A 24,258-nucleotide genomic window follows, 5' to 3' on the forward strand; every position below is an offset into this window, starting at 1 on the left:
CATTTTGTACTAACATACTAATTACCAATTCTTAGTACTTTAGAAGTTAGAGCTTATTTTAGATTATATTATCGATAGGTGTTTTCAGTTTATAAATCACTTCTCTACAAATAAATTATATTTTACTGGAAAGGCCTTACTAAAATACCTCTAACAAATAATCAGTACTTTAGAAGCTACATCAGATTTTAGAAATAGCCGAAGCGAATTAGTGTTTAATTACGCGTTAAATTTGAGAAATTCTCGAACAAACACTACTTTTATGTCCCAAAACTCAAAAATTTTCGCGCTCGCTTCGCTCGCGGTTTCCTTGCTTTACGCTTCAACTTTTTATCACAAGCTACTTTTAATGTCCCAATACTCAAAAAAATTCGCGCTCCCTTCGCTCGCGGCTTCTTCACTTCACAGTCGCTTTTTATTATATATGTTTAGGACTTTTAGTGATCCAAAACTCAAACATTTTCGGGCTTGCTTCACTTCACAGTTGTTTTTATTTTTCAACAATTTTTTAGTCTACCCTAGCAAAAAGGTAGCGTCGTTTTTAAGTTATTTTATTAATAAGAAAGTAACTTCTAGTTTCCATATGAACTTTCTTATTTACGGTACTACTTTAAGTCCCAAAATTTTAATACATAGGCGCCATCACCAACAAAGAATTATGTACGTTTGGGCAAAATGTTAAGTAATTTTGGTTATGAGTTCTAAAATATAACAAAAAATTTCGCGCTCGCTTCGCTCGCGCAATCAGAAGACATGTTCCAGTGTTTTTGCATTCATCAACCAGCTTATGTACGATTGGGCTACATTTTACGCAATTTTTTCTTCGACTTGTTAACTATAAAAAAAATATTCGCGCTCGCTTCGCTCGCGCAATCGGTAACTACATACGTCTCTGTTTTTCGTATGGGTTTGAATTGCAGTTGGAGAGCGCCGTAGAAATCTCGCTCAGGGCGCTGGTTGAGTTAAAACCGGCACTGATCGCTATTTATCTTTGTTTAATTGTTGAGGCATTCAATTCCGAAAAATCATCATGTTTACTTCATGAAAACTCTAAGGAAAAAATCGCGCTCGCTTCGCTCGCGGCTTCATGTACATTTGCACTTTATTTCTGTGCATATCTTACTTTTTGACTTTGCTTTGTTAATTTACAGTGGTTTTTATTTGTTTTGTGTCCTTAGACTAAAAAAATTTCGCGCTCGCTTCGCTCGCGCTTCCTTACATATGAAATGTGTCTCATGCGTTGACTTTTTCAACGGGAAACCCACCAAAAACCATTAATAACATATTCTACCGAAATTAAACATTGCTATAGATATTTAAGTTCGTTAGTTTAAGTTACCCATAATCTGTTCTAAGCACTTTGATATACATTATGTTGGTACCTACCCATTAATCACAATCTTTCAATACATAGGGGCCACTTGGGTAATGATTGCACTGCATTGATGCCCTAAGCAATTGCTTAGTCTGCTTATGGGCTAACCCAGGACTTCTTAGGTTACTCTAACACTTAGAGCATTTCAAGTAAATAAAAAGTTATGTGTAATATATGTATGTACATATTGCAATATTTATGCATCCAAAAGTAGGTGGGTTTTCTGCAATCAGAGCGGTGCATGTACATATTTTTTTCTGTTGGACAAGTAAAATGGATATGAAAGGGCGGGGGGGTCCGGACCCCCTGGACCCCTTATATATTTTTTGACAAAACCCAGTATAATATGTAGTCGTAGGGCGGCATAATCGGTTTTGCACGCGGGCGAACAAACAACTAGCGGCGGGCCTGACTGTAAACTATTAGGGTAGGTAGTTACAATTAGGTACATATTACAGTAAGTATACATTTATATACACAGTCAAAAATACGTATTGTAATGCGTTTTATTCTGTTTAACATCAAGTACCTTCGACCCTAAACAGATGACAGTCGACTTTTCATTACCATATAGCATGCACTAATTATGACTCACCTGCACGCCATCTTCTTTCAACCTGTAAGTACGGTCGACGTTTGCCCCGCCAATCACCAAAACGTCCCCGTCGCAATTCTTGTCTGCAGAAAACAATGGCTCGTCATCAGTCCCTCTGCTGCACGAAGTGTGAAAATGTCTCGAAGAATTGGACGAACATTTCCCAACGCCCTTCGACGATCCAATATTAAACGCATTCCTTGAATTGTCTACATTCTTGAGTTTTTTAAATTCGACTGCAATATCGGCGCCGACTTTCGCGTTGTTCTTTATGAGCGCGATGTCTGAGACGCGTTGAAGAAAGATATTGTGAAAATTACTGTATTTTATGTAGTGTTGGCTTTTTAACATGTTTAATAAATTACGCATTTGATAGTCTCAGAAATATCTTATAGCCTTTTAATTTTTTAAATAAAATTATAGACTTGTTATCAAAAACCTTTGATGGACTTAATGGTCTGATCACCATTTCTATCTTATTTTGCTATCAAAAAGGATACTGGCTTGAAGAGAAGCGCCGCTGGTAGCCTTAACGACTGCAGACAAAATGAATGGCGTCACTTCTTTACCGGAGACGCCTTGTTTTTCAGCTTTTTTCAGAGCACCAGAGATTGCATCTTCTATTATCTTTTCTGTAAGTACGTCTTTATTTATAGGTTTTGTTTTTTATCATAAAATCTACTTATGTGAAAATTACGAACATAATGATTTATGTTATTGAAGGAGATTATGAGCACTGTCAGTGTCGGATGACGGATGAAAAAAATCGGACCCACACCACGAATTGACCAGAAATCCTATAGAGAACTGCTTTATTCCGTTTTTTTTTATGATTATAAAGGTAATTCACAAGAGCTGTGAGTCAGATTTAGATTTGTCAGGAGCACTTGCATAATAATAACTTCTGAACAAAGCAAAAATAGTTATGAAACTATGTAATTAGCTATTTCTTTTTATATAATTGCAAGCTGCATAATTAGAATGACGCATAATAAGAACTGGCTACAATCTTGATAAAAATTCGTTTTACATTCCAGCAGTAATTTCTCGACTCGCAATTAAACTGTGAACTTTGTGATTATTGTAGCAGTTTTCATAAGAAATGTTATTTCTGTACATGTTTTATTGTTTCAAGGAAAATGAATCAATATTCGCTTAAGTCATTATTTCCTAAGTGTTACCTGGAGCTAACACACTCCTTTGGTCGTTGTTTTGGTCAATTCGATTACTGACTTCATGTGATTTGCAGAAATGTATTTTGCAGATGTTAATAAAATAATGAATTAAGTAGTAGTTAATACACGCAAGTATAAGACATAAAAAATAAACTAAACGGCTTCCTGATTGAGACCGTATAAAACAGCAACAGCAAAAGTGTTGAAATTGAAAATACGTATGTTAGCTGCACTATACTTTGCCTGACTGACTACGCAACGAAGGTGCAACGCTGCGAAGCATAAAATATGAAATCCGAGCAACTTTCTGATATTTTTTGAAATAATACTGACTTAAATGAAGTTCTTATCTGCAAGAACAATCACCGATCGCAGTGATCTTGACCTTTTAACTTCTTTTGTTGATTTTAATGTAAATTTTTTTAGACATAACTTTACCAGTCTGATTTTATTGTTCGAATAAACTTACCATCCATAGCGTATTCCTGAGGTATAGGTACGGCAACAACAGTGCCGGACGAAAGCTGCAACTCACGTGCCGCATGCAACACGCGCGCGGCCCCCGACGCGTCAGCGACGCGGTGCGGCGCGGTAAACCCGGACCGAGCCGTGTAGAAAGCCGGGAAGTCCGACGTATCACCAAACGCGCATACGCACACTCCTTGTGTCTCCTGCCAATTTGATTTATATTGAAATGTCTATATCTATATGTATCCAGGAAATTAGGATAGTCTAGCCATTTTTATCCATACAGCATCGACAGAACAAGTTAATTGCCTCATTTTACGACCAGAATATCATAAAAATTGTTAATCAATATTCTCAGAGTCAGGAACTTTTGTGAGCATTCCTCGAACCAAACGTAATAAAATATGAAGGTCGAGAGTTTTACTGAATATTTCAGTAAAACTCTCGACCGGTCCCCGGTGTAATCAAAGCGCTCTTTGAAGTTCGGCGTATTCACATCGAATACTTACAGAATTGCAACAAACCTCTTCTCTTAGAAGCAGCTTAGTTACTTGCTCAGAAACCAGGCTCCCTCGGGCGCTTCCCCGAACTTACGAGGTAACCTAACGACCTGGAATTCTCTGTTTTCCTTTCCCCCCGTTATACAGAGATTATACGAAGGTGGGTGCTATTATATACTTTGTACGGTACGTTCCAGCTTGGCATTAAAAAGCGCCCGAAGCACAACACAGACGACAAAAGGACAGTCAAGAGGGAATCGCCGCGACGTAAAAATGACGAAGTATTTTACGTTCTCCAATTTATTTATCTATGTACATTGTACTGTCCTGGGGTCGTAAAACATGAGAGACAAGAATCTTTTATCTCCATGAAAAATTGGATACTGAGAAATCTCAGTTGGAGAACTGATCAAGTTCGATGTTGAATAGTTTCGTATAAGTATATCAAAGGAAGTTTAGTAGCGACAGCAATTTCTGTGTAGTTACCAAGTATTCAAGAGTTCGTCCGATGTCTAATATGGATTTAACGCCACTACACACGACGAGCGTGTTGCTGCGTCCCAGCTCGTTCAGATCCGCCGACACGTCCAGTGTGTCCTCGCCGTGACGATGCACGCCTCCTGCGGGGGACCGTTTACTTATTCAATATACGGTGCCAGTATCCAGTTTATTGGCAAACCAATAATATATACTATGAACAAAAATATTCAATATTGAGCAAAGTAAGATAAAATGTATGAGCGCGACCACACTTGGAGTAAACTAAAATTTTGATGGAAAATTCTACAAAAGAAGGACTGCCTTTCAAAAATATTTGTATGAAATCGTATCAGGTGCTCACTCGTTGGTGAAATCCAGATAAAATAAAAGTTTTCCTTATAAAACGAGTCGCTATTGACCAAAATGCTGAAAAGTCAAAATTACAAATATCTTCAATTGTGAGAGTGTAATAAAATGTCGGTAAAGTATTTTGGCGGGGCTCGGGAAACGGAATTATTACATCACTGGTGTGCGAAGTTGCTCACAGTCTGCGAGGCACGCCGCGCTCCGACATAGTTTAGCTCCCTGTAGCATAACTATAGGTTCTACACGTAGGCAGGTAGGTAACGTTCGTACCGCAGGTAGGTACCTAGGTACTCCATTTCAGGATTACTTTCGAGACATGAAAGATCTGCTAAGTAATTGTTTTGCAGATTCTATTATCCGTTTCTCTATAGTGCATTCTGCAATATTTAACTTAATTTATGGAACTTAATCTATGGATACCTATCGCCATTGCAAATCACGTTTTATGGGAATACAGGAAAGTTTGTTTAAAGAATCGGTTTTGTTGAATATAGACAATCACAATTCCTACTACTTATTCTAATAAATACATTCTGAAAACTTGGACCCAATTTGGAATATTTAGCTAGCAAATTACAACCATTTAAATTTTAATGAATTTAGAACTTGAGTAATGAGAATATTATGTAGATGGCATGAAACTTCCGTATTATACCTGTTTTCAACAAGAGGTACAAAAAGTACATACGTCTACTTAATGCGCGTAGACTCAAAAATAGCCAGTTGCAAAGCTTCTGGTTTAACAGCCTTTAGAATAAATCGTCTACGACACGATAACGACGCGCACCCATCGAAATTCGCCATTTTGGCTTCGCTCAGACAATCCCTCTCGCTGTAAACTGCCGATGTAGCGTTATCCTTTATATCTATCCTTTCATGTATTCACAGACATTTGCGTGTTTCTTGCTCGCAATGTTATCCTGACAGACGCTAATTCAAATCGTTGGGAACAGAATAAGACTGCTTCTAACGATAATTTACAAGCACTACGAGTGCTTATCTAGAAGGTGATAAATAGCGCCCTGTTTCAGGGAATTCGTTGTTAATTACATCGCCAGTTCGGCACGGCTGCGATGCGACTGCCAGTAATGAATGCGCCGGGAAAACGTTGAATCCAACCGTGATATCGTTGAAATTCATTTGTGAATTCACGAATACAGTTAATTGAAGTGTTTGTGGTGTTTTCACGATGATTGCTACTATTTGCGAGTCGTGACTTAGCACCACCTTGTACGGGAGTAGCGTGATCATAATCCTGTTTATGCTCCCTTCGCTCATTAGCAAAGCGTTAATTGCAAGAGTTGTTAATAAGAACAATAACCGTTAAATATAACGCTGAATTTCATATGATTTTGAATCGTTTAATTAAGATTGTCGTTTCATTTAAATGGTAGTCGTAAACAGGTTCATTACGCGTGGATGCTTGTGACGCGAACGTGTTGTAATACGATTCGCGTTATAATAAAGCCTCTGTGATGTAACAGACGTAATAATGTCGCATTTGTAGCAAAATGCAATGACACAACGCCACGCTTGTTATGAAAGGCACTGATATTTGAGTAAAGTAAAATGTCTAGGTAGTGCACTAATATCGTAGTAAGCATTTCTATTGCGAAAAGTCAGTGGTAAACCCCTTATCGTTTACTGCACATTACCGTGAGAACGTTCGCGTGACTGTAGTATCCTACTATTAGGTAAGTACACGTACATTTTCGCCATAGTCTCGATAGTTGTGTGCTATAACGGTGACCGCCATTACGCAGCGAAGCGGTGTCTGCTCGCAAGTGCTTCTATCCGCGCGAGAAATGCACTTGTGGTCTTTTTATGTTGGGCGTTCGGTGTATGAAGTCGTTTGTGAGCCTGTTAGCTACATAATACTCAGCCTTAATGAGTCTACTGTAACAGTAGACGGTGTTAGTATTAATACTGTCTGCACATAAATGAGAAGATTATTTATAAATAAAAATATTTTTGTTTATTTCAGCATCTTGGGCAACGACTGGTTTCAGTTAAAAGACAACAGTATTCTATTTCATGACCTCACTTTGACATTATAAGAAATAGTCGCTTGCTAAGTAGTTTAAATATGCCTTTTTTATATAACGATGGTTTTAATTTCTGCATACATAATTCTAAGTTAAAATAGAATGCTGAGTATTCTAAGACTCTAGGCATAATTAGAATAAAATAGTAGATAGGTATGTATTATACATTGTTCCCAAGATATAAACTATAAACAAAGAGGTACCCACATGTATCAAAACAGCAGAGGTATTTATAACAATAAATATAAAATGAATATTATACTTCACCTATTCCGCCAGTAACGAACACGGGTATGTCAGCGAGTTGAGCAGCGATGATGGTGCCGGCGACCGTGGTGGCTCCGTCCAGCTTAGCCGCAGCTATGGGAGCCAGGTCCCTCCGCGAAGCCTTCACCACGCCTTTAGCTTGCGCCAGATAGCTCAACTGATCTTCCGACAAACCTATCGTCAATTGACCTTTCAGGATCGCTATCGTCGCTGGAATTGCACCCTGTACAAAAATATGAGCACCTATTTCAAAACAAGCGTCATAAACGTCGAGGAATCTGCATATTTGATCTCGTGTATGCATCGCCGCGCACGTCTGGTAAATTAAAATAAAAAGGAAAAACAACTTTACGATGCATTTGCACGGAATATCTAAACACAATTTATCGAGCGTGTGCGACGGGAGGTCTACGAAATTTTACCATTCGGAAATCATAATGCAAAACATGAAAAGTAAGTATACTACGTAAGAATTTATAAACCCGTTGAACCTTACGATTTATTTTAAAACTCACCCTTTCCCTGATGATATTTTCAACTTGCTTTGCTGTTTCCAAATTTTGAGGGTAAGGCATACCATGAGTAATAATCGTCGATTCTAATGCGACAATCGGTTTACCCTCTGACTTGGCACAGCTAACCTCCTCAGAAAATACAAAGGGGGAGGCTGTACTATACCCCCTCTGATAAAACTTAGCCAGCCGTGAACTTCTCGATATGTACTTCGCTAGGTAAGCCATCTCGATACCTAAAAATAGAATTCAGTTCATTAGCGCTCGCTAAAAATATATCGAATGGTATTTATGGTGAAACGAGCGAGATAAATTGAGAGCAGAACTATTATTCGATTCCGGTGAACCGAGGCTGTTTGTTGACTTTGCGTTCTGTCACAGGCAGAAGCTTAAATGTAGTTTCAGCAAAGTTCACTTAACAGCGATTGTGTCACGAATAGGAATCCATTCGTTAACGAAAACGGTTTCTATTTACCTCCTCTAGAGAAATACAAAGCTTATTCGCGAGTTTCATAATTTCTGTTTTGAAATTTACAGGTCGTTTGTAGAACTGTGGTAGTAATTAAGTAAGTAGATTATGAAGAACTTTTAGCCAAATACTTATAGCCGTAAAAAGACTGGTATGCAATAAAATCGCAATTCAAATGTCCCTAAAGGGAATTATTTATGCATGAGTGTCCAATTACAGCGGCTCAGAGTACCCGAGGATCGGCCATCGTCCGCTAGCGTACTTCGACACTTTTGATGGAGGCTATCTATCGGAGGCTTGGGCGCACATTAATCAACGTGCGACACGGGTCTCAAAGTGACGCGTGCCGTTGTGGCTAATATAACACCTTCGTTAAACCTTACATCTTTGTGACTTTCGCCTTTCTAAACAATGTATTTAGGGACAGTGTGATCGTTTGTTGAGTGTATTAGACGCTTCTATTCAGGCTGATGTACGTTTTCAGAGGCCAAATTGGTTTTCATGAAAATTATGTCTTCAGCATTACCGCGGATCCTTTTTAACGTTCTTTCACTGTGACATTTCTCTCAGTTACTGGAAAAAGTGTGACCCACGTATCGTTTACTAGTTCAAAAAATCATCTAAGAGTATTATTTTTATTTAAATTGTAAAACGTCTAACGCACTCATGTCTGTAACGTGCCGGCAAGTCGTGACGATCATTTAAGTCTAGACGGTTGTATGGGTATTATGTAGATAGCTGTACAAGTGAACACTCCATCTAGGTGTAGTCTGGATACATGTCTACGACTAGACGCAGCGGCCCTCGACTCGGAATCACGCCTGTCGTCACGGATAATCGCCCTTTAGCGGTATGAGTTTCATGTTACCAGGTATAATTTACATAGTGTTCTCAACCGACACACTAAGATATATTTAAATGTAACGGTAAAACAAGGATTCTTTGTAAACGATATTTTAACTTATTACCTCAGCTTATTACTATCTATTTCTAGGTATACTTAAGCAGTTACATGGAGTCGTAGAATGTTCTCGAGACTTCGAGTCCTTGGCTACCAATAACTCCCGTCTCCCGTTACCAAAACATGACCAAAACAAGGACGCTATTGATTTCAACCAAAAAGTATTCCCTCCTTGAAGGAGTAGGCCTGCCATTGCCTAGCAACGCTTTGTTTATAATACTAACAGCTGTTTACTCGACAACGATACTGTCATATTCCTTATTTCAACAAAGTGAATTTTTCCGTTATATTTTTAGCTTTAGTTCGGGTTTTTATTAAGAATCGTTATTTATTCATTTCAACTTATTACCTTCTGTGTTCTATTTTAGGTAAGAATTTATTATTTTGTTCGTAATACCCCGTCTGTTCGCATTACCACCTACCCACGTGAATTTCTAAGGAAAAATAATTTCATTAAGCTGTGAACGACGCGCGTCGTATGGCAGAGTTTTAAGATTGAAGATAAATGGAAATAACGAAATCACTATTCCTGAAAATGAGTAAAGGTAGTAAGCACATCGATTTTCTTTAGAAAATTGGAAAGTGGTTCTTTGTCGTCGTAATCAGTCCACGCTTATGATATTTATGTAAGGAAATAATATTTCGAGTCCAAAACAGTTGTTTTATAGAGCTAATTGTTTTACTAAAACCGCGCTGTACCAGGGCAGCATGAGGCAAGAGAAGGCAGTTCGATTTCTCGGGCCCCGTGCTCGCAGGTTATTTCCCAAACCGTGGATTGCTTCATTTCCTCGGTGCGTGTATCGCTGTCTGAATTGCGTGATTCGAGAACAAGATGCTTCAGGCTCTGAAGGTGGAGGCTCACGTAGCTCGTACATCGCTTATCTTGCGACGTGTTACGCACATGTCATCTGGATTATTTACGGTTGAGATTCGCAAGGAGGTTCTGATTTTAAAATATTTGGTTTTGAGTTTTGGCCCCGGTTATATAACAGTTCTAGGTACAAAAAAATGTTTACTTAAATCTTCAATCTAACAAATCCTACTTCCTACTTCCTACTTATATTATAAATGTGAAAGTTTGTGAGAATGTATGGATGTATGTTTGTTATTCAATCACGCAAAAACTGCTGGACCGATTGATTGAAATTTGTTATGCAGATAGGTGATACCCTGGATTAACACATAGGCTACTTTTTATCAATACACCACGCGGGCGAAGCCGCTGGCGGAAGCTAGTCAACTATAAATATTCCTCCGTTGCTAAACTTATCACGACGTTTTACAAAATAAACCATTTAAAAATTAATGTACCGTAGCGATTTGTGAATAGTGCATTCAGAATGTATCCCCAAGTGACGCAGATAGCACAAACGAGCACAGCTGTAGTTTGAGTAGATTTATCTAGCATGAAGCGGGGGCGGCGCTGGGGCTGCAGGGATGTTTAGTAAATAACAACGCTTGTTGGTTCCGCTTACAGGAGCTAATAGACAATAGCAAAAGTTGCACTTGCACGGAGTACTCGCGGTGTTGGTTGTGGAAAGTGAGGGACTAAAGACTTATAGATACTTAGTCGAAAGTAGTCGAGGTTTGGGCTGTGATATTAAAAATATAATATTTTCCAGTTTACTTGAATTTCAATTAGATAAGCCGTATAATATAATGTTCTAAACTGTGCATGTATTCTACTCAAGAAAATTAGCCTGTATTCAAGTAACTCCCTACCTGCGTACATTATGCTAACGATCTACGTTTGTTAAAGCTCACAATGGCCTGGGGACTTCCAAAACTGCCGGGTCTGACGTTCTCAGACCCGACCAAGACGCAACATCACATGAGAAGTTCGCTCCGCTACTACCAGGGGCACAGGTTCCCCGACACGGAGATCCGGGGCCCGGGAGGCACCGCCACAGATGTTGACAGCAACGCCTTCGCTCTCCCCGATGACTCAGTTAAGTAAGTCAACACAAGTTACCAACTCTAGCTTAAGATCAACAATACTTGGCTGTTCTGTGGGTGGATCTTGCCCTAATTTCACGTTCCTCTTCACATTTAAATCAAGCATTTGCATATTTATGTACTTGTTCTTATGAGCTGAGTTAAGCGACACAAATTAAGATGGCAATTAGATAATATCTCCATCGAGAATACATTTCAGTGTTGCAATTTATTTAGTTTGTGTTTAGTGTAGGTGTTATGGACCATGTGATTAATTCGGGCATTATTTATAATGCCCGAGCATTATGAATAATGTCTAGTTTTATCGGGCCAAGTGATTAATAACTATCTTAACTTCATTATTTATCACATTGCACGGGCATTATTATATTGCTACATGACAGTTGGGCAATTTGATAAAAAAGCTATATTTTACGCGGTGATATTTTCATTTGACTTGGAGAAGATGTTAATTATGCCAAATAATAAGTCTAATTGCTTAAACTTTAGTTTATTTTGTTTTGTAATAATAAATAATTTCTATAAAACAAATATATGTTGTAAAATTTTTGTTTTTCAATTACACTTTATGTTACATTTAAATATGACTTTCCTTAACTTTTAAATGCAAAACTAGTAAATTTTTAAGGCAGAAGTCCTCCATAATTAATCCAAATCATGAGGCTGATTATTTAAGTGGTTTGATATTTTCATCATCTCAGCCATAGACGTCCACTGCTGAACATAGGCCTCCCCCTTAGATCTCCACAGATACCTGTTGGAGGCGACCTGCATCCAGCGTCTTCCGGCGACCTTTATCAGGTCGTCTGTCCACCTTGTAGGTAGACGTCCTACGCTGCGTTAGTCTAGCTTGTTAGTCTGTGGTCTCAAATCCAGCACTTTACAACCCCATCGGCCATCTGCTCTGCGAGCAATATGGCCTGCCCATTGCCACTTCAACTTACTTTAATCTGGTGGGCTATATCGGTAACTTTAGTTCGTCTTCTGATCTCCTCATTTCGGATTCGATCACATAGAGAAACACCGAGCATAGCCCTCTCCCTAGCTCGTTGAGCGACTTTGAGCTTTGAGATGAGGCCGATAGTGAGAGACCACGTTTCGGTGCCGTAAGTCATCACTGGTAACACACCCTAGTAATAATTGGACTACTTGTCCTAGCATAGCGTTTGATACTTAGTTTATTTTAAATTAAATGGCAATAACAATAAAAATGTTTGTATTAAAATTAAATATGTTTGTATTACTTTGCCCAAAAGGTCACGGGCAATATGTATAGTGCCCGGTCAATTTGATTATTTGAATAATTATTATCAAATGGCACTCTCATAATGGGCATTTTTCATAATGACCGGGCATTATGTATACTGCCCAATTTATCACTTGGTCCATAACATAGGAACTACAAACGAACGAATTAAATGAAGCCTATTTCCCAGAATTAACTCGGGGTTTCATCTGTGCCACATTTTATAAAGCGCGTAAATTAAAAGCCTAGTGGCTCTGGCTAGATTACTATAGTAAAGTTGAAACTGGAAAAAAATGGTCGTTGGTCGGTGCCAACAAATAGCTATTCATTGATAGAGCGTAATTACTTGGCAATGGTCCATCAAGTGTTGGAAGTGACTCCCACGCTGGGTCATCCCTTAGATATCTGACGCAAGAATGCTAATGTCGATGACCTATCATAAACTACATTCTAAAACGATATGAATAATGCCCCTACATAATAAAAACCTCAAAATCATAAGACCCGACAAAAACTTGTTCAAAATAAATTGCGGAAAAATCTTCAAATATTATAGTAAGTGTGATGGAAAATTCATATAATGCAGGTGAACATGAAAACGCGCACCTGTTAGAAATGTAGTCTCAATATTTCCAACGTTACTGTTATAAATTGCTTCTGCTCGCTCGCCCACTTTTGTGGCTCGAACTCGACGGTCGGTCAAGAAATTTTCAATTATAAACCGGGATTGAAATCGCACTGAGATCGGAATCGCTCCCCTTCCTCGTAGTGCATTGTATTGCGACTTAATGTTAATGGGCTATTAGGGGTTTAATTTGTACGTTTAATTTAGACAAATGTGTAATTAAGTAAGTAAGAAAAAGCAAATTCCTTATTTGTATTTGAGAGATAAAATCTCGCAGGATGAAAACATAAGCAAGTGTAGTGTTTAAGCTGAATTAAATACATGCTCTTAGCAGTTAGGGCAAACTTGCAACCACTTTGCTTGCTAAATATTTTTCCATAAAATAACTGTGAAGGAGATCCCCTCTAATTACAATATAAGGTGCTGTATAACAGTTAAGTGGAGACTCAGTTACTCTTTCCGTTGTATAAGAACAACCCGTCTCTATTAAAAATATAACCTGAAATTATGCTCTACGTGAGGTCTCGGTTATTAGTAAAATGATATCAGTCTATTCACATAGTACTTTTTCCTAGTTACGATCCATCGTTGACATACGGGCGGGTGAAGCAACCAGCGTTGCCAGCCGTCGTGCCTCACTGGGTGCACTATGACAAGCGTTGCCTCAACTTCACCGCCTTCTTCAAGCAACCAGTGTTCGACAACCCTGACGAGAACTATCGCGTCAGGGTTGTCAACATCATATACTTTCTGGAAGATGACAGTCTTACTGTGATGGAGCCTCGTGTTCAGGTGAGGTTTGTTTCTTTGAAAAATGTTCTTGTACAATTTGACATACTTCATCATACTCAGTCTCTGCTTCACGCTCTAATGTCTAAAGGTATTTTGATGAAACTAGCTAGCGGTAGTTGAGGCATAACATTATATAGGCTTCTCTCGCCTTTTCATACGAGTGTGAGAATAAGTTGCGTCGAGACATGGGTGACTGAGGGCGGAAGCTAGTACACGATGAAGTTAATGAAGAAAAATGAAAACAATATACATAAACAAGTAAATTTACTACTAACTAATTTATCGTATTGAAACCTAAGTAATGTGGATAAAATACATATTTACCCATAACGTCAAAGTTTTCACGATTTTCACCGTAAAATTTTAAATGGTACATTATCTAAGTGAATCCAAATATGTAGATGAGATAGAAAGTCTTGCGTTGCCTTAATTAATACATGTGAATGCGATACCTGTATAAAGTCTAGTTCACACATATTTTTCCTCGGTGATCTGGCTGCACCAAGTGAGTTTGCTTGTTGCAATTGTATTTACAATGCGACTACGATTTGCTCCGTGTGAGCGCGCCTTTACCGGATATAAACGATGCAATTCACTAGTCTCCTTATATTCGCTCCGTAATACCTTCCACTTATACGTAGGTATTGATTTTGTTTTTCTTATTTGCTATTCTGTGCGGCAATTGCGGCGCCATGTGTGTCGTGAACAATATTATATTTAGCATGGCCAAACCAGTGTCGACGCGACCCTACTAAAGTATTTCGCCACCTTCATATGTGGAGCTCACAAATTGATCTTTTTTTAGTAAAAGCCTTTGTTTGACTTTTTATAAAAGCTGTACCGCGGAATGGAGCTGCATTTAATTGTGTTCCTAGAAAGTTATGTTTGCGTGGGGCTTATGATATACATGGAAAAGTTGCTTGAAGGCATTTCAGCTCATTTATTCTCGGTTTTATTCACCCACGCATATGACAGTTAAGGCCTTTGAATGCAAAACATCTGCATGATCTGAAATAATATATTTATGTGCAGGAAATATTCGTGGGAATATGTACACTTTTATAAAACGACTAGTTTTAGTTAAAAATAAAATACAAAATGTTTATCGTAGCAGGATCGTAGCGGCTCGGCGTAGCATGGCATGTTCGGACATGCTGTGTAGCTCGGCAGGGTACTTTCGTATTTCTATTTCCTGGCAAACCGTATTTTGCGGTGCCAGGAATTATGAAAGAAAGATCTAAGGACCTAAAATTTGACAGTAGTCTACAATTTGGACAGTTAATTAATTCTGGTCTATACTCTAAAATGTGAAAGCAAAAATTAGGCTACAAATATATCAGGGATCACGATAAAAATACAATGGCAATATTTCAAGATAAATGTACATATAATTTTTTCTTACGTATGGAACGTATGGAATTCTGTGGGGATTGTGAACGGATCTGAAACGGAGCTAGCAAATGAGCACGCATTTGTCTCGGCATGAATGCGTCTCGTGGCGGTTGCAGCTGCTTTGTTCCACGGACTCGCGCCCTGAATGGCCGGCCGCTATTATTCACACAAAAATCATTTTATCTCTACCGACGTGTGGTGTAGGATGATGGACAGTTTTTTGAAAGCCTGTTACGTCGAGTATAATACAGTGCTACACCTACCTATGTAAGTACTTAAAGCAAGAGAAGACATTGTAGTGATTGCATTTACCTATGTTTCATGATAAGGCAGAAATATAAGCACACTATAATTTCTTTATTCGGTGAGATAGTAGTAAGGAGGTAGTAATGTTCTGGAATTGTGCTAACGTACTCTACGGCAGCGGTTCCCGAATTCTTTTGGCTTCGGAACCCTTTTCGTTTCACCATTTTTCGGCGGAACCTTAGCTTAAGTAAGAAGTAAACTAAAGACGTAAATACACTTAAGTACGGCTCGTGGCGCGTGGTAGCGCACCAAATGGTTATATGGTTAGAGAAATATTCATTACACTCAGGCGTACCATGGCTATGTGCTACACAGGCCAGAAAACAATTCAGCCACCCTTGACTTTGTGTATTATGTGAATAGTTTTCAGTTTGAAGACTGACAAAGTAAACGCAAAAAGAAATAGATTGGGTTTGTACAGGTGCGAGGCGAGTCAGCGCGTTTTTTTTTAACTAAAAGAAGAAGTTCCAAGCACCCGCTAGCATTGAAAGACATTCAGTGGTAGCCGGTATCGCGAGCGAAGCGAGCGCGATTTTTTTTTATTTTAAGTACCTACACAAAATAAACAAAACCACTGTAAATTAATAAGGTCTCAAAAAGTACAATATCCACGCAAAAAAGCAAATGCAAATGAATAGGCAGCAAGCGAAGAAAGCGCTATTGCTTTTTCTGAACCAGAGGAATAAAAAATAAACATCAAAGGAAACCTCGACGGAAGAGCGCGAAATTTTTTCGGTGTTGGATACTTGAACATAAAAGCATTATACGTAACATGGAGTCGCGAGCGAAGCGAGCGCGAAATTTTCGGATTCGCAGAGGTGCAAAAATTGGAAATAATGTCATATTCATGGTAAAAATAGCCGCTGGAAATGCTCGTATGCCATGTCATTTCACGTCCTATCAAATGTATGAAAACGTATAATCCTGACGATGAAATAAGCCCAAAAATGCGGTGACCCTACCTACTTTTGCCGATTGCCGAAGACCTGGAGGTATTAAGTTAATCTAGAATTTGTAAGAAACGGAATTAAATTATCTGCTGCCGTGGCCATCCCCCGCCACTTGTCGCGAAAGTACGAGACTTACACTCCCGAGTGGTGACCACCTACATGGTGCCTAAATGGAATTTTGGAATGCAATATTTAAAACAATGTAATTGAAAATGAATAATAATTTAATATTGTCAAAAGTGAAACGATTTACCATATGGAAATCTTGAATTTTCCACGGAACCCCTGAGGGCCTGTCACGGAACCTCAGGGTTCCGCGGAACCTCGTTTGGGAACCGCTGCTCTACGGGACGAAAAAGATAGTCGAAAAGAAGAATAAGGACGTTAACTAACCTATATTTTACACTGATTACGATATTTTCAGTCATGTCGAACCTTCACTCAGAAAGTCTTTGATAAGTGTTTCCCCATCCTTAAGTCGTAAACCGATTAATATTAATCATGATTGCGGTAATAACATTTCTCTCGAATTTCCTTCGCCAGGAAATTCGCCTTTTCCGCATAAGTACCTGCATACCTTCCACCCAATGCTTTTTTATGAACAATTTTTTTATTCTCAAGTGAAATACTTTCAAAGTTATAAATTCTATCTGACTCATAGTTTTGTTAAACAAAGCTCTTGCGAGCAGTAAATAAGTGATGATTGTGTAATTAGTAAAATGGCCAGATGTAAAAGTTTCAAGGAAAAATGTTTAATCATTTTGTATTGCAGTCTTAACTTTTTATCCGCGCCTCTTTTGAACCACAAAACTAATTAGATAGGTTTCTGAACACTATAATTGAGTATTAGTATCATGCAGCTGTACGTCAAATTCTGGTCTAACCTTAATTTTTTTTCCAGAATTCAGGATTATGGCAAGGCAGAATGGTGAAAAGAGGGAAAATACCCAAGAACGATATCGGCGAGTTCTGGCACTGGAAGGACCTCGATGTCGGCAAGGACATCTGCATCTACGGGAAAGTCTTCCACACCGTGTCTTGTGATCTGTTTACTAAGGTATTTATGTACTTCTTTAATTTTCTTACTAATCAGGCTTTTCTTGAACAACTTGGCTTAAGGGCTGAGATCAATTCATTTTTTTCGTAGATGTGTATGATGTAGGTACTTGTATCTTATTTTGCGGGTCTACGTGAAAAATAAATAGTTATACTTCGGCCGTTCAGAGAATGCGTTCCTGACACCTATCAGTTAGTCACGACTAGTGATGGGCACAACATAACACTGAGTTCGTTACCGTTCCTTCAAAATGAACCGCCGCATTATTTTAAGATTATTTTCGTTTTAAATTGGCGGAATCATTTGTTTTATATTTTAGTTATTTAAGTGGAAACCAAAAAAAGGTAATATTCATATAATAAAATTGTTTTATTTATTCTTTGTTACAAGTACATTGAATTGAATGTGCGAACAGAATATTAATCAGACTCCGATTTGCTTGAGGAGGTGGTGTCTTCATCATCATCTTCGCCTACATGTATAATTATATTATTATCAATAACAGAATCAATCCTGATATCTCGGTCTAACAAAAGCCGGGTAATCAAATAAAAACAGATCGAAAACACTTGAAAAACGTGGTCTATGCGCACGAAACGACAACGGACGACTGTTTTAGCGTCACAAAATGGCGGCCCATAACGCCATTTGGGGTTACCATTTTTAATCTAAGTATAAAAATGCGGTTTGGTCATAGTTTTATTTTTATATTTCATAAACGTTATAATTAAGTCTTATAGTCCATTATTTTCCAATTCTTAAAAAGAAAATCAAAACGTATTATTTTATATTATAACTGTATAAGAACAGATTACGATACTTGCCTGTTATTTTTAGCACAGCACTACAAAATATAAACCGCTGACATAACCTTGTAATAGCGCAGTATAGATTTAGAAAAATATTGTTTACCAAGTTATTTGACACTCATTTTGGCACAAAATTATAACATTCATTGATTATTGATATAATAATGTTGTTTTAATGCTCCTCAATTGTTAAAACGGTAAACAACCAGCAAAAATATTTTTATCGTAACTGCAACGCCATTGCAAAGTTACGTCGTCAGTTCAATCGCGACGTGTCAGGAACGCATTCTCTGAATGGCCGAACTATAATAATGTGTAAGGTGCGTCACAAACTCGTTGTATCTACTTCATCTACCTGATCTAACTATTGCAGAAAATAGCACGTGAAAATCATCAAAATTGATCAAATAATGTTAAACCAGCTTAAACATAATTATCAAAGAGTATCAGTGTCGGTCTCAAGTTGAGTGACGTCATTGTTTTATAGTGTGTTCGGTTTTGTGTACAACGGGGACGCAAGAACATAAGAATTAGGTTGTGTTGTCAAGGATAGAATGCTTCAGCTACACTGGTTAAAAACTCCCGTGTTCATTCCGTATATAACCTAAACACACACAAGGTATTATCTGTGTGCTATCATGTTACATAAACTAATCCACAGAGTACATTTTAATAAATAGAACTAATCTGAGATAAATTCTTCGCATGGAAGTAAATATTTCAAAAGTTCGATAACACTAAACTGTTTGCCAATGTTTACCTGTTTACTTAACACGATGACCGCTTATGCGATTGAATGGTACACAACAAGGCAATCAAACACATAAACACTGCAAGTTGGCAATAGCAACTAGACGGTCAATAACCTCTCGTGCCGTCTCTCTCACGCACCAACACGTTTCTTTGTTATGCATTATATTCACAAGTATTCTAACCTAATCGAAACGTGTGTCTATTAAAAACCAAGCACTGTCCACATGCAAAACGATATTAATGCAATATTCTTACCCTTTTACACAGTAATGAACGATGAACGAACGTAATTTGCCAGGAAATCGGGTTGTCGGCAACGCGGAGAACTATTTTTAGGTTATTTAATTTGTGTTCGCGCCGGCAAGGTCGCGGTTGAACGTAGGCCGCAGGCAGGGGGCGACTCTTGCGTCTGATTATAAAAGATCATAAGGTCGTCTATTGTACCTTATACTTCGCGTGTTTTAAATGTTGTTGTGTGGAACCGCAACTTGCAAATTATATTTCGTTACCAACGAAAATAAAAGTTACTTATAGTTGATGATGATTTACTAAATATATCATGTTTACTTACGTTTAGTTTTTAGTTTCGCTTCCATGAAAGTCCGTATTCCCGGCTACAGAATTTATAGCTGGGAGGATTAGAAATCCACTCAGAGGAATTCCAAAGCCTCAAAGTTAAGTGGTTTTCAAGGGGCGTAGTTCAATTTTAGTAAGTAACGCTTATATGACTGACTTTTATTGGAGTGTCTGCCTGGTTAGAGTACCTACCTGGTACTCGCGCAAATTGATGACCTGACTTAAGACATCGCTAATTCCGTCTGTAATGTATTTCCGTACGTAAACACGGATTTAGTCTAACTAAACACTATTCAATGGTACAGCTGTGCATGGAATTTAGACATACATTTTATTTAGCTGGTATCGAGTATTCACTTAGTTACAGCTTCATTAGGAAATGGATAAGGTTCGCGTGATGTGCAGTTAAATTAAGAAAACAATGGCTTATAATCACTCATATAATGGCTCATTGTGAGGCTGTCATACATGTAATAAGTAGCGTATCGTCGGTTAGATGTAAACTAAAAAGTGATATGTATGGCAATACAATATAATATTGCGAAATGTTTGCTCACTTTCAGCGGCTAACAGTTAGTTTGGCTTGTAAACAGCCTTAGAAAGAAGATTCATTTAATTTTGTTTTGGGTACTTCATTTTGTTTTCCTAGCGGCATGGTTTGATGCTGCAATACTGACGAATTCAAGACTTAGAAGCGCACAAGGCACAAATAGATATTCATGCCATTTTAATATTTCCAAGATACGACACCACCCACTTGGCTTCCAGCAACCGCCATTAAATCAGCCCATCCGATCAGAGAGTTACGATGCCGCAATATTGAGACATAATTATCTCTAGAATTTTAAATTCAAAATGCGGTTCTCTGCAATAACAGAGCAATAATGCGAAACGAATGGCCGCCGTAAACCCGCCGAATGGCTTTCCGAATAATGCCGAAGGGAGGTCGTGAGGCTTAAAGAAATGTGTTTATTGCCGGGAACAGTGGACCTGCCACAGTTATGGCCACACTGGCTGCCCAGTAAACTGACACACACCCTTTTATGTTCTTTGCACACAATTAGTTTCGTATATCGAACCTCTGGATTTAGTGACCTGGCTGTATGAAATGAGATGTAGTATTTATGCCTAGTTCCGAAGAATAGTTAGTTTTGTTCGGATTGCTGAAATCGATGGTTTGGTCACAATTTATTTGCCCCTAATGGGAAGCAGGTTGAGGGATGAATCGTTATTGACTAATCTCAAAAAATCGCATTGTGCGTTTTAGAAACTTTCACTTAGCTATCCATAGTCTGGAAGTTGGTGATTGATATGCATCGGATAGCACGTTAATGTTGGTCCTGTGCCTGATCTCTTTCCGGTAGTGTCGGATTGCTGTCCCATCGTGCTATGAGAATGAGGAAATATTATAGTTAATGAACCTGTGTCTACACAAATGCATGTGCACCATAGATTAATTTTGCATCAAGTTTCAGATCAAAACTGTGTCCTTATATTGAAATGTCCACCTATTGTGTTGAAACAATGCACTTAGATAATATGCATCAATATGCATTATGTAATAGGTAATAGTTGGGAGATGTCATCTGTTTCACGCGTGAAGCATGTTGTATTCATAGGCAGGTGTTGTTTGTGTTGACAGCGAAATTTGTCAATATTCAACACAACATAAATATTTGTACAAGTTTTTGTTCATTGTATGTTTATAAATGCTTGAAGTATCTATACTAATATTATAAAGCTGAAGAGTTTGTTTGTTTGTTTGTTTGAACGCGCTAATCTTAGGAACTACTGGTCCGATTTGAAAAATTCTTTCAGTGTTAGATAGCCCATTTATCGAGGAAGGCTATAGGCTACTTTTTATCCGGGTTTGTGCAGAGGTTTCCACGGGATGCGGGTGAAACCGCTGGCAGAAGCCAGTAAATAATAATGGAATAGGTTTTGATGATGGCAGAAGTTGACGTACCTATACGTATAAACCGTACGTTATGTACTCATTGTACTTAAGAGGAGTACATAAGAGAGTACATAAAGGAGTAGATAAGAGAATACATAAGAGATTACATAAAGGAGTATATAAGAGAATACATAAGAAAGTACATAAGAGAGTACATAAGAAAGTACATAAAGGAGTATATAAGAGAATACATAAGAGAGTACATAAGAAAGTACATAAGAGAGTACATAAAGGAGTATATAAGAGAATACATAAGAGAGTACATAAGAAAGTACATAAGAGAGTACATAAGAGAATACATAAAGAAGTACATAAGAGAGTACATAAGAGAATACATAAAGAAGTACATAAGAGAGTACATAAAGGAGTATATAAGAGAATACATAAGAAAGTACATAAAAGAGTATATAAGAGAATACATAAGAGAGTTGAGCAAGCGTGGTGATTAATGCTCAATCCTTCTCCGTGTGAGAGGCCTGTGCCCAGCAGTGGGACGATAAAAAAGGCTGTAACAGAATAAGAGAGTACATAAGAAAGTACATAAGAGAGTACATAAAGAAGTACATAAGAGAGTACATAAGAGAGTACATAAGAGAGTACATAAGAGAGTACATAAGAGAGTACATAAAGGAGTATATAAGAGAATACATAAGAGATTACATAAGAAAGTACATAAGAGAGTACATAAAGAAGTACATAAGAGAGTACATAAGAGAGTACATAAAGAAGTACATAAGAGAGTACATAAAGGAGTATATAAGAGAATACATAAGAGATTACATAAGAAAGTACATAAGAGAGTACATAAAGAAGTACATAAGAGAATAGATAAAGGAGTACATAAGAGAGTACATAAAGGTGTACATAAGAGAGTACATAAGAGAGTACATAAAGGAGTACATAAGAGAGTACATAAGAGTATATGAGGGAGTACATAAGAGGAGTACATAAGAGAGTACATAAGAGTATATGAGGGAGTACATAAGAGGAGTACATAAGAGAGTACATAAGAGTATATGAGGGAGTACATAAGAGAGTTCATAAGAGAGTACATAAGAGAATACATTAGAGATTAAGAGATTACATTAGGGAAGTACCTACATAGGAGAGTCAATAAGAGGAGTTCCTAAGGTTAATAAAAATAATAAGAGGTCTACATTAGAGTACATTTATCATGGGACCACCCACGTAGTTCCTACGGGATGCGGGTGAAACCGCTGGTAGAAGCTAGTTATTTATAAATATGTTATTTACTTCGTTTATACGTCGTTGACTAGGTATGCTCATCTCTAAACAGGGTTTATAATAGGGATATGCATTTAATAATACCAGTTACATAATAATATGATTGTAGGGTAAATTGCTTAGGCATCGTTCAGCCAGTCTATGTGTAATGATCATCAGTATCAGACATACCTATGTGATTGGGTGGAATACATACACACTTACCTAATGACATAGGTACTTTATCAACCTTGGGACAAAATCATTATAAGTAATTGTCAAAACAAACACATTAGACAGTAAAAAATCTTTATTACCTACTGATACCTTTATGCAGTCTCATAGAAAAGAAATCTATAAGATTAAAATTAGTTCATAATTTTAATTCCATGTAAGTTTAATGCTATCTGTTCTAAACACAAGTTTAATGTCATCTGTGCTAAATACTTTATACATAATTAATATAGGTGCCTTTTTTCGTCGAAATTATGTTTTTCCACTAACTAAGAACCTAATCAATCCATCGGCTGATAGCTACTAACGTTTCGATAAGATAACAAACAATTGGTTCCAAAAACCTTGTAAACAATACTGAAAATTATAAAGTAATACAGTGAACAGTGCATTCACAAATCACATCGCACTGGCATAATGCTGGACGACTTTGAATGCCATGTAGATGGTGATGAGGAAGGGCACTCCGAAGGCGATGCCGCGCGCTGGCTGCGGCAGCGGCTTGACGGCGTACACGAAGGTGTGCAGCACGCGGCCCGCCGTGAACGCGCGGAACAGCGTCGTCGCCAGCGGCGCAGCAGGGCCCGTCGTCACGTACAGCGCACCAACTGCCCAGAACACCGGAATGTTCTCCAAGTCGTTGAGGTGCGCGCGCCTCACCCTCTCAACGTCTGGGTCATCAAACTTCACTTTTCCTTGAGCTGCCACAGCGTCCTCGGGATTCGCAAACACTTTCTTGCTATACCTCGCTCTGGCCGTCAGCAGTGACATACCCAGCACTTTGAGGCCCAAGACACCGGAATAAAACAAGTAGGACCGTACTACGGGGTTGTCTAGCGATATGGACGCCATGTTTTCAGTAATATTGTATCGGTGGAGCTCGACGCGGTCTCGCTCGCTCGGTAACTAGCGGCGGAGTGGCGCGGCGAGGCGCGGTGCACGAGAACGGCTATATTGTATAACTCGCTCGGTCACCATGATGCGACAGCGCTGCTTGTTTATCTCACTGCAATAAATAACAATCAGCATTCTAGTCTCTCGACTTTAAAGTATGAGACCTTGAACCTGCCGAGTATGTAACAAACTAAATTCAAATAAATATGGACATGACATAAAAATTGCAAGTCATCCAGTGGGCAGTACTTAGTGTTATCTAAGCTCTATTGAC

At 38.2% G+C, this 24,258-nt stretch overlaps 3 protein-coding genes across 4 annotated transcripts in view; 1 reads left to right on the plus strand and 2 right to left on the minus strand.

Annotated features, from left to right (window-relative positions):
- Window positions 1-19,474, minus strand: part of LOC124639853 (pseudouridine-metabolizing bifunctional protein C1861.05) — a 106,725-nt gene extending 87,251 nt beyond the window's left edge. The window contains exons 1-7 of one of the 2 annotated variants that reach the window (XM_047177362.1): window positions 19,355-19,474; window positions 7,787-8,019; window positions 7,272-7,494; window positions 4,600-4,733; window positions 3,615-3,816; window positions 2,471-2,602; window positions 1,971-2,254 (exon numbers count right to left, since the gene is read on the minus strand). In XM_047177362.1, the coding sequence (XP_047033318.1) occupies window positions 1,971-2,254; window positions 2,471-2,602; window positions 3,615-3,816; window positions 4,600-4,733; window positions 7,272-7,494; window positions 7,787-8,011 (1,200 nt within the window). In that variant the 5' untranslated portion in view covers window positions 8,012-8,019; window positions 19,355-19,474. Of the gene's footprint in view, window positions 1-1,970; window positions 2,255-2,470; window positions 2,603-3,614; window positions 3,817-4,599; window positions 4,734-7,271; window positions 7,495-7,786; window positions 8,020-19,106; window positions 19,198-19,354 lie in introns of those variants that run through there. The other variant, XM_047177368.1, reaches the window with a different exon arrangement.
- The window catches only part of LOC124644702 (EF-hand domain-containing protein 1-like), a 59,103-nt gene continuing 45,823 nt past the window's right edge, over window positions 10,979-24,258 (plus strand). Inside the window, exons 1-3 of the mRNA XM_047184217.1 lie at window positions 10,979-11,166; window positions 13,616-13,832; window positions 17,382-17,537. Coding sequence (XP_047040173.1) covers window positions 10,979-11,166; window positions 13,616-13,832; window positions 17,382-17,537 — 561 coding nt within the window. The remainder of the gene's footprint in view (window positions 11,167-13,615; window positions 13,833-17,381; window positions 17,538-24,258) is intronic.
- On the minus strand, window positions 23,149-24,045 carry LOC124639984 (microsomal glutathione S-transferase 1-like). The gene has a single exon (XM_047177535.1). It carries the CDS (start codon window positions 23,940-23,942, stop codon window positions 23,490-23,492), a length of 453 nt encoding a protein of 150 aa, XP_047033491.1. The 5' UTR covers window positions 23,943-24,045; the 3' UTR covers window positions 23,149-23,489.

The sequence above is a fragment of the Helicoverpa zea genome, chromosome 2, assembly GCF_022581195.2.
Source record: "Helicoverpa zea isolate HzStark_Cry1AcR chromosome 2, ilHelZeax1.1, whole genome shotgun sequence".
Classification (NCBI taxonomy): Eukaryota; Metazoa; Arthropoda; class Insecta; order Lepidoptera; family Noctuidae; genus Helicoverpa; species Helicoverpa zea.

Excerpts from the sequence above, each read along its gene's own strand:
- LOC124639984 (XM_047177535.1), bottom strand. The coding sequence starts at position 23,942 with ATGGCGTCCATATCGCTAGACAACCCCGTAGTACGGTCCTACTTGTTT.